Source organism: Engystomops pustulosus, chromosome 4 (genome assembly GCF_040894005.1).
Source record: "Engystomops pustulosus chromosome 4, aEngPut4.maternal, whole genome shotgun sequence".
Classification (NCBI taxonomy): Eukaryota; Metazoa; Chordata; class Amphibia; order Anura; family Leptodactylidae; genus Engystomops; species Engystomops pustulosus.
Window position 1 is genome coordinate 7,393,402 of NC_092414.1, and position 16,167 is coordinate 7,409,568.

At 46.2% G+C, this 16,167-nt stretch overlaps 1 protein-coding gene across 1 annotated transcript; it reads left to right on the forward strand.

Moving 5' to 3' along the window:
- Positions 1 to 6,741: 6,741 nt before the first annotated feature.
- On the forward strand, positions 6,742 to 13,594 carry LOC140128835 (poly(3-hydroxybutyrate) depolymerase-like). Its single transcript, XM_072150541.1, has 11 exons — positions 6,742 to 6,898; positions 7,004 to 7,123; positions 8,572 to 8,769; positions 9,250 to 9,344; positions 9,468 to 9,578; positions 9,665 to 9,697; positions 9,862 to 9,970; positions 10,143 to 10,185; positions 10,395 to 10,520; positions 13,025 to 13,050; positions 13,342 to 13,594. Exons 1-11 carry the CDS (start codon positions 6,838 to 6,840, stop codon positions 13,407 to 13,409), a joined length of 990 nt encoding a protein of 329 aa, XP_072006642.1. The 5' UTR covers positions 6,742 to 6,837; the 3' UTR covers positions 13,410 to 13,594.
- Positions 13,595 to 16,167: the final 2,573 nt, after the last annotated feature.

Consider the following 16,167-nt stretch of genomic DNA (forward strand, 5'->3'; position numbering starts at 1 on the left):
GAGATACCAGGAGACAGGTCAGTACACCAGGATATTTGGAGGGGATACCAGGAGACAGGTCTGTACACCAGGATATTTGGAGGGGACTGTGGGAGGCAATAACCCAGCAGCAGGACTGCTACCTCCGCCTATGTGTAAGGAGGAACAGGAGGAGCACTGCCAGAGCCCTGCAAAATGACCCCCAGCAGTCACTAATTTGCATGTGTCCGCACAAATGGCTGGAAACCAACTCCATGAGGATGGTATTAGAGCCCGATGTCCACAGATGGGGGATGTGCTCACAGACCAACACCATGCACAATGCTGGGCATGTGCCATAGATCACCAGGATTAGCAGATTCACCACTGGTGCCCCGTGCTCTTCACAGATGGAAGCAGGTTCACACGGAGCACATGTGACAGAGGTGACAGAGTCTGGAGACACAGTGGAGAGCGATCTGCTGCCTGCAACATCCTTCAGCATGACCGGCAGAGGGTCAGTAATGGTGTGGGGTGCATTTCTATGGAGGGCCACCATGTGCTCACCAAAGGTAGCCTGACTACCATTAGGTACTGAGTTGAAATCCTTAGACTCCTTGTGAGACCCTATGGTTGGCTTTGGGTTCCTCCTAATGCAGGGCACTGCTAGACTTCATGTGGCTGGAGTGTGTCAGCAGTTCCTTAGAAATAAAGGCATTGAAGCTATGGACTGGCCCACTCATTCCCCAGACCTGAATCAGACTGAGCACATCTGGGACATCATGTCTCACTCCATTCACCAACATCACGTTCCACCACAAATTGTCCAGGATTTGGCAGACGCTTTAATCCAGGTCTGGGAGGAGATCACTCAGAAGACCATCTTCAGGAGCATGCCGAGGTGTTGTAGGGAGGTCATACAGGCACATGGAGACCACACACACTACTGAGCCTCATCAGGAGCATGCCGAGGCGTTGTAGGGAGGTCATACAGGCACATGGAGGTCACACACAATACTGAGCCTTATCAGGAGCATGCCGAGGTGTTGTAGGGAGGTCATACAGGCATGTGGAGGTCACACACAATATTGAGACTCATCAGGAGCATGCCGAGGTGTTGTAGGGAGGTCATACAGGCAAGTGGAGGCCACACACAATACTGAGCCTTATCAGGAGCATGCCGAGGTATTGTAGGGAGGTCATACAGGCACGTGGAGACCACACACACTACTGAGCCTTATCAGGAGCATGCCAAGGCGTTGTAGGGAGGTTATACAGGCACATGGAGGTCACACACAATACTGAGCCTTATCAGGAGCATGCCGAGGTGTTGTAGGGAGGTCATACAGGCACGTGGAGACCACACACAATACTGAGCCTTATCAGGAGCATGCCGAGGCGTTGTAGGGAGGTCATACAGGCAAGTGGAGGCCACACACAATACTGAGCCTCATCAGGAGCATGCCGAGGCGTTGTAGGGAGGTCATACAGGCAAGTGGAGGTCACACACACTATTGAGCCTCATTAGGAGCATGCAGAAGTGTTGTAGGGAGGTCATACAGGCACATGGTGGCCACAAACAATACTGAGCCTCATCAGGAGCATGCCGAGGCATTGTAGGGAGGTCATACAGGCACGTGGTGGCCACACACAATACTGAGCCTCATAAGGAGCACACCGAAGTGTTGTAGGGAGGTCATACAGGCATGTGGTGGCCAAACACAATACTGAGCCTTATCAGGGGCATGCCGAGGCATTGTAGGGAGGTCATACAGGCATGTGGAGGCCACACACAATACTGAGCCTCATCAGGAGCATGCCGAGGCGTTGTAGGGAGGTCATACAGGCACGTGGAGGTCACACACAATACTGAGCCTTATCAGGAGCATGCTGAAGCATTGTAGGGAGGTCATACAAGCACGTGGAGGTCACACACAATACTGAGCCTCATCAGGAGCATGCCGAGGCATTGTAGGGAGGTCATACAGGCACGTGGAGGTCACACACAATACTGAGCCTTATCAGGAGGATGCTGAAGCATTGTAGGAAGGTCATACAAGCACGTGGAGGTCACACACAATACTGAGCCTCATCAGGAGCATGCCGAGGCGATGTAGGGAGGTCATACAGGCACGTGGAGGTCACACACAATTCTGAGCCTCATCCGGAGCATGCCGAGGCGATGTAGGGAGGTCATACAGGCATGTGAAGGCTACACACAAAACTGATCGTCATTTTGTCTTGTTTTATGGACATACCATCAAAGTTAGATCAGCTGTAGTGTGTTTTTCCACTTTAATTTTGTGAGTCCACATCCAGGCCTCCATTGGTTAATAAATTTGATTTCCATTATTGATTTTTTTAGTAATTTTGTTCTTAGCACATTCAACTTTGTACAGAACAAAGTATTCAATGAGAATATTTCATTCATTCAGATCTAGGATGTGTTGGGTGTTCCTTTTATGTGTTAGCGCAGCATATACTCTACTATTATCTGTATTGCCATTTTATAGCAACACTTGCCTTAAAGAAGTCCCGACACACATCCTCTGCAATTTCCTCAGTTATGTTCCGATTTGCGCCGAATTGCCCCGGGATTTTGGTGCCCCGTTCGGATTGTGACGCATCGGCGCCGGCTTTCACGTGACAGAAATCGGGGGCGTGGACGTTGGACAACCCGACGGATTCGGAAAAACCGCAGAATTTTAAAAAGAATTTGTGTTGCAATATCAGCACTTACATGCACCGGGACAAAGAAAGTGAGCTCTGGCGGACCTCGGCACAGCAGCGACACCTGCTGGATATCGGGCGCACGGACCTTAGTGAATCCCGGCAGACCCGAATCAGCGTCGGACAACGCGCCGTGGGATCACAACTGAAGTAAATGTGCCCCAAAGTGTTTTAACCTTGGAAAGATATCTTCTTCAGGTTCGATGACCTTAATTCATTATGATTGAATCTAAATAATTGTCAGGCTCCAGGGGCAGGTGCTCCTCTGTACCACTGACGATGACACAAGCGGACACCTTGGACCAGAGTCTAAGTGGCACCCGTACTTAACCAGAGCCTGCTGCAAAGCGGGTTGGAGTTGCTGCGTCATGGTACCACCAGGTCGCTCCACAGCCGTGACTTTGTCCGCGGTGGCAGCCAAGTCGAGTTACTAAGTCGGAAGGCAAGTTCGTGGTCAGGGACAGGCAGGAGGTCAAGACAGGTGGCAGAGGTTCAGGGTCAGAGGCAGAGCAGAAGGTCAGGGCTGGCAGCGGAGGAGCATAAACGGGAACAGGTCCGGGGTCACAACGGGGAATCAAATCACAGGCTCCAGGCATAGAATGGTGGTAGATGCCGGCTATTAACCAATTTCTGAAAAGGCCCAGCACCAGTCAGCGGTGTGCTGGCCCTTTAAGCCTTCTGAAGCTGGCGCGTGCGCCCTAGGAGACGGGAACGCACGTGCATGATCGCTGGAAAGAAGTCAGGAACAGGGAGAGGTAAGATAGTGCAGCAGGGCTCTGGGGCACACGGAGGATTACGAGTGAGGGAGCATCCGTGACAATCATTTTTCTTTCGACGATGATGGACATCACCTGAACATTACTTGACCTACTACACAGAGGAGAGATAGTTCCAATGTCGAAATGCTTTGTAAAATTCGGTGTGACAAATAAGATTTTTAACACGTTACATGCACAGAGGGGTTATGAAGTTCTAATAGTGGATATTCTTAAAATCCTTTAAAACATTACATCTTAGGTTTCTTGGAATGTTTTTGACAAGGCCTTGGGGTGTGAACGGGGTGTGTCTGATTTTGTCCAATCACGGTCACATATTCTGAGCACACCTCTGCTCCCTAAAGAGGAGGTTTTCATTGGTCCTCTGACAAGATGTTTATGTTAATTGTAACTTAAAGTCGGAGAATCCAATCAAAAAAATCTTAGCTCCCGTAATCTGTGTTTGTAGTTGGTAAGTCATTTATGTGGCCGTCAAGGCTGCACATAACAGATAGAGCTTAATATATGGCGGCCTTGCACCTGTTCGTAATTTGTTTGCCCATGGAATGGTTCACATGGAAATATTTGTATAGAGATTTTTAAAAACATTGGTAGATTTAAAGGGGTATCCCACGTCATTTTTGGAACTCCCATGAAAAAACTGAGATTCCTCCTAGTCAGGAGTCTAGAGTGCTTTGAAGGCTTTGCCACCACTGAGGCCTCCAGACTTTGGTTCCAGATGAACCATTGAAGGCATTTATGACAGTCTGAATCCATAGGCACTGAAAAAATTGTCCTCCGTTTGCAGCAGATTCCAGGAAAACACCAAATTTTGAAAGTTGTCTTTAAGGATTTCTGCCTATTCACCCTTAGAAACATTGGAAAGGTCTTGGACCTGATGTTGGTTGAGAGAACTTTGCTTTACATCCCGTTTTAAGTTGATTCCAAAGATGAGGGGTTGGAGTTAAGGTCAAGACAATTAAGGGAGGACATGATTGGTTTATATCAATGGTCCATACAAAATATACGGTGCAAAGTTGTTCCATGTCTAATTAAATCAAAAGACTAGAGGGCACTGTCTCCGCCTGGAGAAAACAAGGCTTAATCTCAGGGGCGACATGGCTTCTATACTGTAAGAACTGTGAATATGTGGAAAAGCTGAGCTGAGGAGCAGAGCACAGCAGGAACAGCAGAGAGCTTCAAAAAGGGTCTAGACGTGTTTGTACATTGATGGTTATGTAGTAATATAGAATTGTGTTTCCTTACATCCCTTCCTCACCCAATCCCTTCCCTATTCGTCCTTGGTTGAACTTCATGGACATGTCTTTTTCAACCATATAAACTACATAACTACGACCCAAGTTCTTCCACACCCCTGCACTGGGGCACAGCCATGCTGGAAAAGAAAACGGTGTTCCTTATACTCTTTGCACAAAGTTGGGAATGTAGGATTGACTAAAACATCTTGGACAATACCGACCTCTGAAAATACCATCTCCATTGTCCCTCCTCCACCATCAAAAGTTATGGCTGGCACAACGCAGTCAGGTGGGTAATGTTCTCCTGGTATTCTCCAAAGCCATCATTGTCCATCAGATTTCAAGATTGGGAGAAATTTCACCAAGTGATTTGTAAACTTGTGGTTCCTTTTAGCGACTCCATACCTAAGACCAGATGGACACAATTTGACCAACCTTATTTTGACCCTCATGAGCTGTGGTTGAGACTGGATCCCGTGTCTGTTTAATTCCATCCTTCGTGTAGCAGTTGTTAAAGGCGTGTGGGCTCCTTGTCGAGAATTTGTTTGTTAGATAAATAGGGCTCAATTTATAGGGACAGGATTTAGGATTGTTGGCTATTTTAGGGTACGAGAGAGAGATTATATAATTATTTGGGACTGGTTAAATTGTAACCTAATAAATGTTTGTGCCCCGTGATGTCATTATCTATGTTGACTACATAATGCGCTATATAGTGTGTTGTATTTTTAGACCCAAGGCTGGGCAACTATTAATGGACTGAGTTGTGTTGCCAGTTTGTTCTATCGACTAGCATATAAGGGAGCTGCAAAAGCCCTACACGGAAGGGCAACCAGAACAGGAAATTCTTGGCAGCGAAGAACGTTAAGACTTCATGAGTGGAGACTTGTTATGTGCATAAAGTGTATTATTACCATAAACATACAATGACTTTCCAGAAAATTATATATTCAAGGCAACAGGATATGTGTCCAGTGGGTGACATTATATTATGAATATATTAATGTGCCAATGACTATCATGGAATTTTTTTAGACAATGTCTACTGTATAGTTTTATAAATTCTGTGACATATTTGCTTAAAATCTAATGAAATCAATCTCTCCACAGGTTTCATGTATAAATATATACAGTATATTATTTTTTTCTAAAAAAAAAAAAAAAAAAAAGGAACCGCCATGGGTACAAACCATATGCTGCATCTATAAAATGATAGCCACATAGACAATCTGGTTGCTCTCTGTTTACAGTGTATCCTTAGAACAGTTTTTTAGTTTACTGGCACTAAAAAAAAAAATGGGTGATCTAAAAAAAAAAAACCATCCTATTATTGATTGGAGATTCTAAATGTTTAAAATATCAATGTAACCAAACGATAATTTGGAATGAATTAATTTAGTTAGTCGGTAGATACCCTAATGTTGTGTAATTAAATATATTTGGCTATAGATTCCATTATATTGCATTTCATATTCCATAATTTATTTTTTAGGTTTCACGTATAGGTACACATAGATTTGACCCCTAAAAAAATTACAAATTGAATTAAATTATGATTAATATTATTACATTTTTCTCTCCTGGTTTCATGTATAAATAGGCACATAAATAGATGTATAGATAGATGTAGTTAGTGCATGCTGAAAGGGAACCGCAATGGGATCAAACCCCATGCCTGCTTCTCTGTATGCTACAAATTATAGCCAAGTGATACATACAATGTGAAATACATCTCTATTTTCTGATTATTATAAAATATTAATTTAATAAACAACATATGAAATTATATGACGTTATCAAGTGCAAATCCAATGGTGCTAGAAATAATAATTGATACAAGATCCGGTATATTCTATTGGTAGTGTAATGTATGAGGGTCAAATGCTCTATATCTTTTCTGATAGCTCCTCGGTTTATCAGCCCTCTGGCAGACAAGGTTAATGCGCCTTTAATGAGTGCGGCTATTTGTGTACATTACCCAATCAGGCTGAACCTATATATAAAACTGAAGTTGTCCACGCAGATGGTTTTCAAGGCCTTCAATCAGGCCATTTTCGACTTGTTTTCACGTTTTTATATAAAACCCAGCACCTCCTACGGTCATTGGCACTTTCCCCACAACTCTAGCAGGAAACATGAGGACTGTCCTTGTCCTGCTGGCCCTCGTTGGCTTCTGCTATGGGCAGACAAAGCTCGGTGAGAACTATGATTTAGGAAACGAGAATAACCCACTTGGGGGTTCAATATCGTAAGCAAATTAATTGAGTGCTTTATCGTAATTTCAATATCTATTTCTTAAAGGCAAGTACAATCTTGAAAGTGATATCTCCGTCTCGGGACTGTCTTCAGGATCTTATATGGCCAACCAGTTCCATATTGCCCAGTCTAAGAGGGTTATTGGAGCCGGCCTCTTCGCTGGAGGTAAGTAGAATTTCCTTCACTTCTGTCAAATCTACCGTATATACTCGAGTATAAGCCAACTCAAGTATAAGCCGAGGCCCCTAATTTTACCACAAAACCCTGGGAAAACCTATTGACTCGAGTATAAGCCGAAGGTGGGAAATGCATTGGTCACAGCCCTTCCCATTAAATAGCCTGCCGGACCCTGCCCCATAGTGTATACCCAGTACCTGCCCCCGAGTATATAGCCTGCCAGCCCATATCCCCCAGTATATAGCCAGCCCCCAGCCCCAGTATATAGCCAGCAGCGGGGGAAGCCGGAAAGGTGAGGTTTGATATATTTTTTTTACTCGAGTATAAGCCGAGTTTGGGTTTTCAGCACATTTTTTGTGCTGAAAAACTAGGCTTATACTCGAGTATATATGGTAATCATCTAAACATATATTTTATTATTATTTATTTCTAGGGGTCAAAGCTCATATTTTCTCAAATTTGATTAAAATTATTTGCTATGTGTTATAATTTAGCATATTTATAATTTGAAAAGGTTAAGTACAAAAAGTAAAAATGATTACTTTTTTTTTAATTTAATGATTATTATCAAAATTAAGGAAAAGATCTTGTAATGCAATTTAAAAAAAAAATTAAGGAACATAGGTAACTAAAAGTAAAACACAGATTTTTTTTCAGATAAAATACAAAAAATAAAATGTTTGCCAAATTGTAGTAATTTGCTAAATATTTTTTTCTAATTTACATTTTGTATTAATTGCTTTCCAAGTCCGTAGTTCTCTGTTCAACATAAAATAATTAATAGCTAAACTTAAATGACTAAAAATTTAAATTACGGTAATTATTATTAATTAAAAACAAACAAGCAGATTGTTAACCCTAATAACACACAAATTCACTGGTATCAGTTCACCAGTATCGGAATTGAAAACGTGGAAAGTGTTGTAGCATGCTCTCTCATCATTGGTTCTGATGAGCAGTCTTGCGTAACACGGACATATTGCCGGATTGGCTACCGTGCAACTAATACGGCAAATTGAGCCCCCCCCCCCCCCAAAGCAACTTGCCACAGCTGTGTTTGGTCAAGGTGATGGATAGCAGTTACACGCGTCAATTTGCCCGGGTCGTATGAGAGTCACCAGAATCCTGGACCCGAAGATAAAATTTAGGTCTACTCATCTCTAACCATTGGACGATACAGTGTTATCCACCTCATAACATACGATAAAGGTGTATGATTGACCATTGGGTGATCCCATGTTATCCACCTCATGCCAAATGATATAGATGTAGATGACTTTCAAAAGATTGACCATGATCCTGTCTTCCTCTTGCTCTATAACATAGATGTAGATTACTTCCTGACGATTCACCATTGGATGATCCTGAGTTATCCATCTCCTGTTGTAATATAAAGTTGTAGGTTACTTTCCGATGATGTGTTTTGCTCCCGACAGGACCCTACTACTGTGCCCAGGGAAGTATGATCACTGCAACCAATGCTTGTATGAAACTCCCTACCAGCATCACCGTTTCTACACTCCAGAGCAAGGCTCAGAGCTATGCCAACAGTCTACTCCTCGACCCCTTGTCCAACCTTGCCAGAAGCAAAGTCTACATCTTTTCTGGAACTCGCGACTCTGTTGTTGTTCCAGGTGAGTCAAATAACATAGACCCAATGCTCAGATTTCTGTTGGATCGCGCCATGACTGGCAACTTGAGCTAAAAGAAGTCTAGCCTAGAATATCTGCTGCGCAGGTGAAGATCCACCATTAGGTTTTATCTTCTCCATGTAGAGCAAGGCATAAAATTACGGCCCCAACTACTCTTTCTGCATCCAATACTGGTCAAAAGTCTTTAGATCGTAACAGCTGTCCAAAATAGAATACTAATGGACCTTCTTATTTCTACAAAGGGTTGGTCGACCATAAATGGTAGTCATGAAGTAGCACCTGAAGTAGTAGAATTAGAAGTTCTTCGTATGTCTATTGTTGGGGGTTGTAGTGTTTGGACTATACCTTTTACGACTGGTTCCTCAGGTTTTGGTTTAAGAAATTTAACGATGAAAGTTGAAGTAGTCCATTGGTTTAGACGGAAACCCAATCTTTCTCCAAGCAATTTGCTCTCTATTTTAGGTGTGGTGAAAAAACAGGAAGAATTTTATGCACCCTACGTTACTGGTCCAGGGGCTATCAAGACTGTGTATGATATCGCAGCTGAGCATGGAATGGTGAGAAGCATAGTTGTAGACATCTACGGGGTGGAGGAGTCTGTCCCATGGAAGGTCACTGTAGGTAGCATGGTAGCTATGGAAGAAACTTAGTGACTTGATGATGTATGTGGTTCCTTGCAGCCCACAGACTTCTACGGAGGGTCCTGCGGTTTGACCAACCTCGACTACATCAACAACTGTAACTACAATGGGGCATATGAAGCTCTCAACCACATCCATGGGGGTCTGCAGGTGAGAAGGGGCTTCCTAGTCTGTAGGACCTTGAGGTATAGATTGTTACAAGGTGGTGATACTTATATGTTCACACTCTCTCACAGAAACCAAGCAGCGGTGCCGCACTCACTGGACAGGTAAGAAGCTGTATCCGATCCGTATTTCGTGGGTAACGTCAACAAGTTGGAATACCAGACAAACCCATTGACGCCGTTTTGGTGTGATTTATGGGACCTTGGTAGATGGATGATTCTCAACTTCTTCACAATTTTTCTTATCTGGACGGCGTTGTGTCTTCCAGCTAATACTGTTTGACCAGTCGGAGTTCTTCAAGTTGGCCGCTCCTTCGACCTACGGGATGGACACCGCCGGGTACATCTACGTTCCCGCAGCATGTCAGGGTGGAGCGAGTAAGTACTCGCCCATGGTGGTTGCATTTGGTGGTGGTGGCCCGGGTAAGGTAATGCTTTGACCTGTACATTGCTGGTGAGGAGGTCCTAGTAGCCCTTGCCCCCTACCTTCTACATGGACCTCATGTTGCCACGTTATTTACTTCTTAAACCCAGCCATTGTGTTTTTCAGAGTGCAGACTTCACATCGTCTTCCACGGCTGCCTGCAGGCAAGGTGAGACCTCGGCCGAGACGTTACCACCGGACCGGCTACTGGGGAACATGGGCATCTATAAGCCCCAAATATCATGTGATACTAAGAAGATCCAATGCAACCTGCAAAGGATGCTGGGAGAATGGTGGTGTAGAGCAGCTGTACATAATGGGAGTTGTAGTTTTGCATTTGGCATCTGACAAATTATTTACAATTTTTGTATTTTGCAGAGAAAAATTGGGTGACAAATACGCGAGATACACCGGATACAACCAGGTGGCCGACCTGAACAACTTCATCATCCTCTACCCACAGGCCAAGTCCAACATGTCCAACCCCAACGGGTGCTGGGACTGGTCAGTATAGCACATAGGGCTGTGTATCTAATAATATCATGTGTGATACTGACTACTGAGCCGTGTATCTAATCCCATCCTGTGTGATACTGTCTGCTGAGCTGTGTATCTAATCCTATCCTGTGTGATACTGTCTGCTGAGCTGTGTATCTAATCCTATCCTGTGTGATACAGTCTGCTGAGCTGTGTGTCTAATCCTCTACTGTGTGATACTGAATGCTGAGCTGTGTATCTAATCCTATCATGTGTGATACTGTCTGCTGAGCTGTGTATCTAATCCTCTCCTGTGTGATACTGCCTGCTGAGCTGTGTATCTAATCCTCTACTGTGTGATACTGATTGCTGAGCTGTGTATCTAATCCTATCCTGTGTGATACTGTCTGCTGAGCTGTGTATCTAATCCCATCCTGTGTGATACTGTCTGCTGAGCTGTGTATCTAATCCTCTCCTGTGTGATACTGTCTGCTGAGCTGTGTATCTAACCCTATCATGTGTGATACTGCCTGCTGAGCTGTGTATCTAATCCTCTCCTGTGTGATACTGCCTGCTGAGCTGTGTATCTAATCCTATCCTGTGTGATACTGTCTGCTGAGCTGTGTTTCTAATCCTATCCTGTGTGATACAGTCTGCTGAGCTGTGTATCTAATCCTATCCTGTGTGATACAGTCTGCTGAGCTGTGTATCTAATCCTATCCTGTGTGATACAGTCTGCTGAGCTGTGTATCTAATCCTATCCTGTGTGATACTGTCTGCTGAGCTGTGTTTCTAATCCTATCCTGTGTGATATAGTCTGCTGAGCTGTGTATCTAATCCTATCCTGTGTGATACTGTCTGCTGAGCTGTGTATCTAATCCTATCCTGTGTGATACAGTCTGCTGAGCTGTGTATCTAATCCTCTACTGTGTGATACTGAATGCTGAGCTGTGTATCTAATCCTATCATGTGTGATACTGTCTGCTGAGCTGTGTATCTAATCCTCTCCTGTGTGATACTGCCTGCTGAGCTGTGTATCTAATCCTCTACTGTGTGATACTGATTGCTGAGCTGTGTATCTAATCCTATCCTGTGTGATACTGTCTGCTGAGCTGTGTATCTAATCCCATCCTGTGTGATACTGTCTGCTGAGCTGTGTATCTAATCCTCTCCTGTGTGATACTGTCTACTGAGCTGTGTATCTAATCCTCTCCTGTGTGATACTGTCTGCTGAGCTGTGTATCTAATCCTCTCCTGTGTGATACTGTCTGCTGAGCTGTGTATCTAATCCCATCCTGTGTGATACTGTCTGCTGAGCTGTGTATCTAATCCTATCCTGTGTGATACTCCCTGCTGAGCGGTGTATCTAATCCCTTCCTGTGTGATACTCCCTGCTGAGCGGTGTATCTAATCCTACCCTGTGTGATACAGTGTGCTGAGTTGAGTATCTAATCCTATCCTGCGTGATACAGCCTGCTGAGCTGTGTATCTAATCCTCTCCTGTGTGATACTGCCTGCTGAGCTGTGTATCTAATCCTATCCCGTGTGATACTGTCTGCTGAGCTGTGTTTCTAATCCTATCCTGTGTGATACAGTCTGCTGAGCTGTGTATCTAATCCTATCCTGTGTGATACAGTCTGCTGAGCTGTGTATCTAATCCTATCCTGTGTGATACAGTCTGCTGAGCTGTGTATCTAATCCTATCCTGTGTGATACTGTCTGCTGAGCTGTGTTTCTAATCCTATCCTGTGTGATACTGACTGCTGAGCTGTGTATCTAATCCTCTACTGTGTGATACTGTCTGCTGAGCTGTGTATCTAATCCTATCCTGTGTGATACTGTCTGCTGAGCTGTGTATCTAATCCTATCCTGTGTGATACAGTCTGCTGAGCTGTGTATCTAATCCTCTACTGTGTGATACTGAATGCTGAGCTGTGTATCTAATCCTATCCTGTGTGATACTGTCTGCTGAGCTGTGTATCTAATCCTCTCCTGTGTGATACTGCCTGCTGAGCTGTGTATCTAATCCTCTACTGTGTGATACTGATTGCTGAGCTGTGTATCTAATCCTATCCTGTGTGATACTGTCTGCTGAGCTGTGTATCTAATCCTATCCTGTGTGATACTGTCTGCTGAGCTGTGTATCTAATCCTATCCTGTGTGATACTGTCTGCTGAGCTGTGTATCTAATCCTATCCTGTGTGATACTGTCTGCTGAGCTGTGTATCTAATCCTATCCTGTGTGATACTGTCTGCTGTGTATCTAATCCTATCCTGTGTGATACTGACTGCTGAGCTGTGTATCTAATCCTATCCTGTGTGATACTGACTGCTGAGCTGTGTATCTAATCCTATCCTGTGTGATACTGACCGCTGAGCTGTGTATCTAATCCCATCCTGTGTGATACTGTCTGCTGAGAGTATCTAATCCCCTGATGTGTGATACCGTCTGCTGAGCCGTGTATCTAATCCCCTGATGTGTGATACGGTCTTGTATGCCAGTGTTCTCAGTATGTCGTCTCTCTCTGCAGGTGGGGATTCAGCAGCACTGCATATGGTAAGTCTTACATCCTCTCATGTAAATGAGGGTTTTTGGTCCATCACACTATCTGTACCTACACATTAAGCCCCGCCTTCTGATGACATCATACAAGTGTATGACATCATCTTAGCTTGAGCTAAGGAATTTGAGAAATTGCTTATGGTTTAGCCCAAATCTGTACAGATGGACCATTGTAGACACCTGATTGGTCACCTCTGTAGCCCCTGATGGCGGCCATATTGGTCGGCACCCAGCTTTCCCAGATTTGTACATTTCTGTATTTTCATACATTTTCTATATTTCCAGCAAACAAGAACGGCTATCAGATGACCGGGGTGGAGAGGATGATGCTCCGCACCCTGGGGCTCTACTAATGCAGAAGACGGGTGGACTGTTCCATTTGTGCTGGGGCATGGACAGTTCCAATTTTGGCTTGTAAATAAGATGGTTTTTAGACTCTGCAATCGTTCCCTTCTGCCGTTTCATCGTGGTGATCGCATTCACTGAACATTTGGGAAATTTAGTTTGTAATCTGACAATAAAGTTCACTTTTATTTGACTTTTAGTTCCCCTGGTCATCTACTATTGGAATAATGGACACACCTCCACCCCTGAGCAACCGTGGTCACACATGGAGCCCCACCCCTGAGCACCATGGTCACACTTGGACCCTCACCCATGAGCAACTGTGGTCACACCTGAAGCCACAGCCCTGAGCACCATGGTCACACCTGGAGCCTTACCCCTGAGCACCATGGTCACACTTGTAGCCCCACCCCTGAGCACCATGGTCACACTTGGAGCCCCACCCCTGAGCACCATGGTCACACTTGGAGCCCACCCCTAAGCAACATGGTCACACGTGTAACCCACCCCTGAGCACTTGAAGCCCCACCCCTGAGCTCTGTGTTCACACCTGGAGCCCGACCCTTGATCACCATAGTCACACTTGGAGCCCCACCCCTAAGCACCATGGTCACAGCTGGAGCCCCACCCCTGAGCACCATGGTCACACTTGGAGCCCGACCCCTGAGAACCGTGGTCACACTTGGAGCCCCACCCCTGAGCACTGTGATCACACTTGGAGCCCCACCCCTGAGCACCGTGGTCACACTTGGAGCCCACCCCTGAGCACCATGGTCACACTTGGAGCCCCACCACTGAGCACCGTGGTCACACTTGGAGCCCCACCACTGAGCACCGTGGTCACACTTGGAGCCCCACCCCTGAGTACCGTGCTCACACTTGAAGCCCCACCCCTGAGCACCGTGGTCACACTTGGAGCCCACCCCTGAGCACCGTGGTCACACTTGGAGCCCACCCCTGAGCACGGTGGTCACACTTGGAGCCACACCCCTGAGCACCGTGGTCACACCTGGAGCCCAATCCCTGATCACCATGGTCACACCTGGAGCCCAAACCCTGATCACCATGGTCACACCTGGACCCCAACCCCTGAGCACCACCGTCACACCCTGGATCTCACCCCAGAGCACCTTGGTTACACCTGAAGACCCCCCACCCATGATTATCATGGTCACGCCTGAACCCTCACCCCTGAGCACCATGGTCATAACTGGAACCCCATCCCTGAGCATCATGGTCACACCTAGACCCCAACCCCTGAGCACCGTGGTCCCACTTCCAATCTCCTCAATGTTTACTATGGTCACATCTGAAGCCCCTAAGCACCATGGTCACACTTCCAACCCACCATGGTCATCACTGCCCCACCACTGAGGATCCTGGCTGCTCCTTCACCCCTGATTACCTTGGACACACCTCCACCCTTGAGCACCATGGTCACAACTCCGGTCCCACCCCTGAGGATCCTGGCTACACCTTTAGTCACACCCTTGATGACCTTGGACACACCTCCAGCACCTGAGCACCATGGCAACTCATCCAGCCCCACCACTGAGCACCATGGTCACACCACAAACCCCACCTCCGAGCAGTAAAGCCAACCCTCCGGCCCGACCTCCAAGCCTATACATATAATGCTATGTCATTTACAAGGTTTCTGGACTGGGTTCTGATGAGTTCCTATATACCGGATCACACTAGTAGTGGACACACATTAATCTATGGGGTACACAGAACTCCTGAGGTTACACCCTGGTAATCCAGATCTCTGCTGCTGAATCTAACACAAGACTGATGCACTGTAACAGACCCTCAGCTTTGTGAACTGGATACGTGTCTCATTTCTCTGATGGCAAGCAGAGACCCCCCTCACCCTATTACCTGCAGATTAGGAGGTTCACTGGCAGTGGGCGAGGGACATGCTGGGAGTTGTAGTCACTGGCAGTGGGTGAGGGACATGCTGGGAGTTGTAGTTACTGGTAGTGGGTGAGTAACATGCTGGGAGTTGTAGTCAGTAGCTGTGGGCGAGGGACATGCTGGGAATTGTAGTCAGTAGCTGTGGATGAGGGACATGCTGGGAGTTGTAGTCACTGGCAGTGGGGGAGGGACATGCTGGGAGTTGCAATCAGTAGCTTTGGGAGAGGGACACGCTGGGAGTTGTAGTTACTGGCAGTGGGGGAGGGACATGCTGGGAGTTGTAGTCACTGGCAGAGGGGGAGGGACATGCTGGGAGTTGTAGTCACTGGCAGTGGGCGAGGGACATGCTGGGAGTTGTAGTCATTGGCAGTGGAAGAGGGACACGCTGGGAGTTGTAGTTACTGGCAGTGGGTGAGGGACATGCTGGGAGTTGTAGTCAGTAGCTGTGGGCGAGGGACAAGCTGGGAGTTGTAGTCAGTAGCTTTGGGCGAGGGACATGCTGGGAGTTGTAGTCATTGGAAGTGGAAGAGGGACATGCTGGGAGTTGTAGTTACTGGCAGTGGGTGAGGGACACACTGGGAGTTGTAGTTACTGGCAGTGGGTGAGGTACATGCTGGGAGTTGTAGTCACTAGCAGTGGGTGAGGGACATGCTGGGAGTTGTAGTCACTGGCAGTGGGTGAGGGACATGCTGGGAGTTGTAGTCACTGGCAGTGAGCGAGGGACATGCTGGGAGTTGCAGTCAGTAGCAGTGGGTGAGGGACATGCTGGGAGTTGTAGTCACTGGCAGTGGGTGAGGGACACACTGGGAGTTGTAGTTACTGGAAGTGGGTGAGGGACACGCTGGGAGT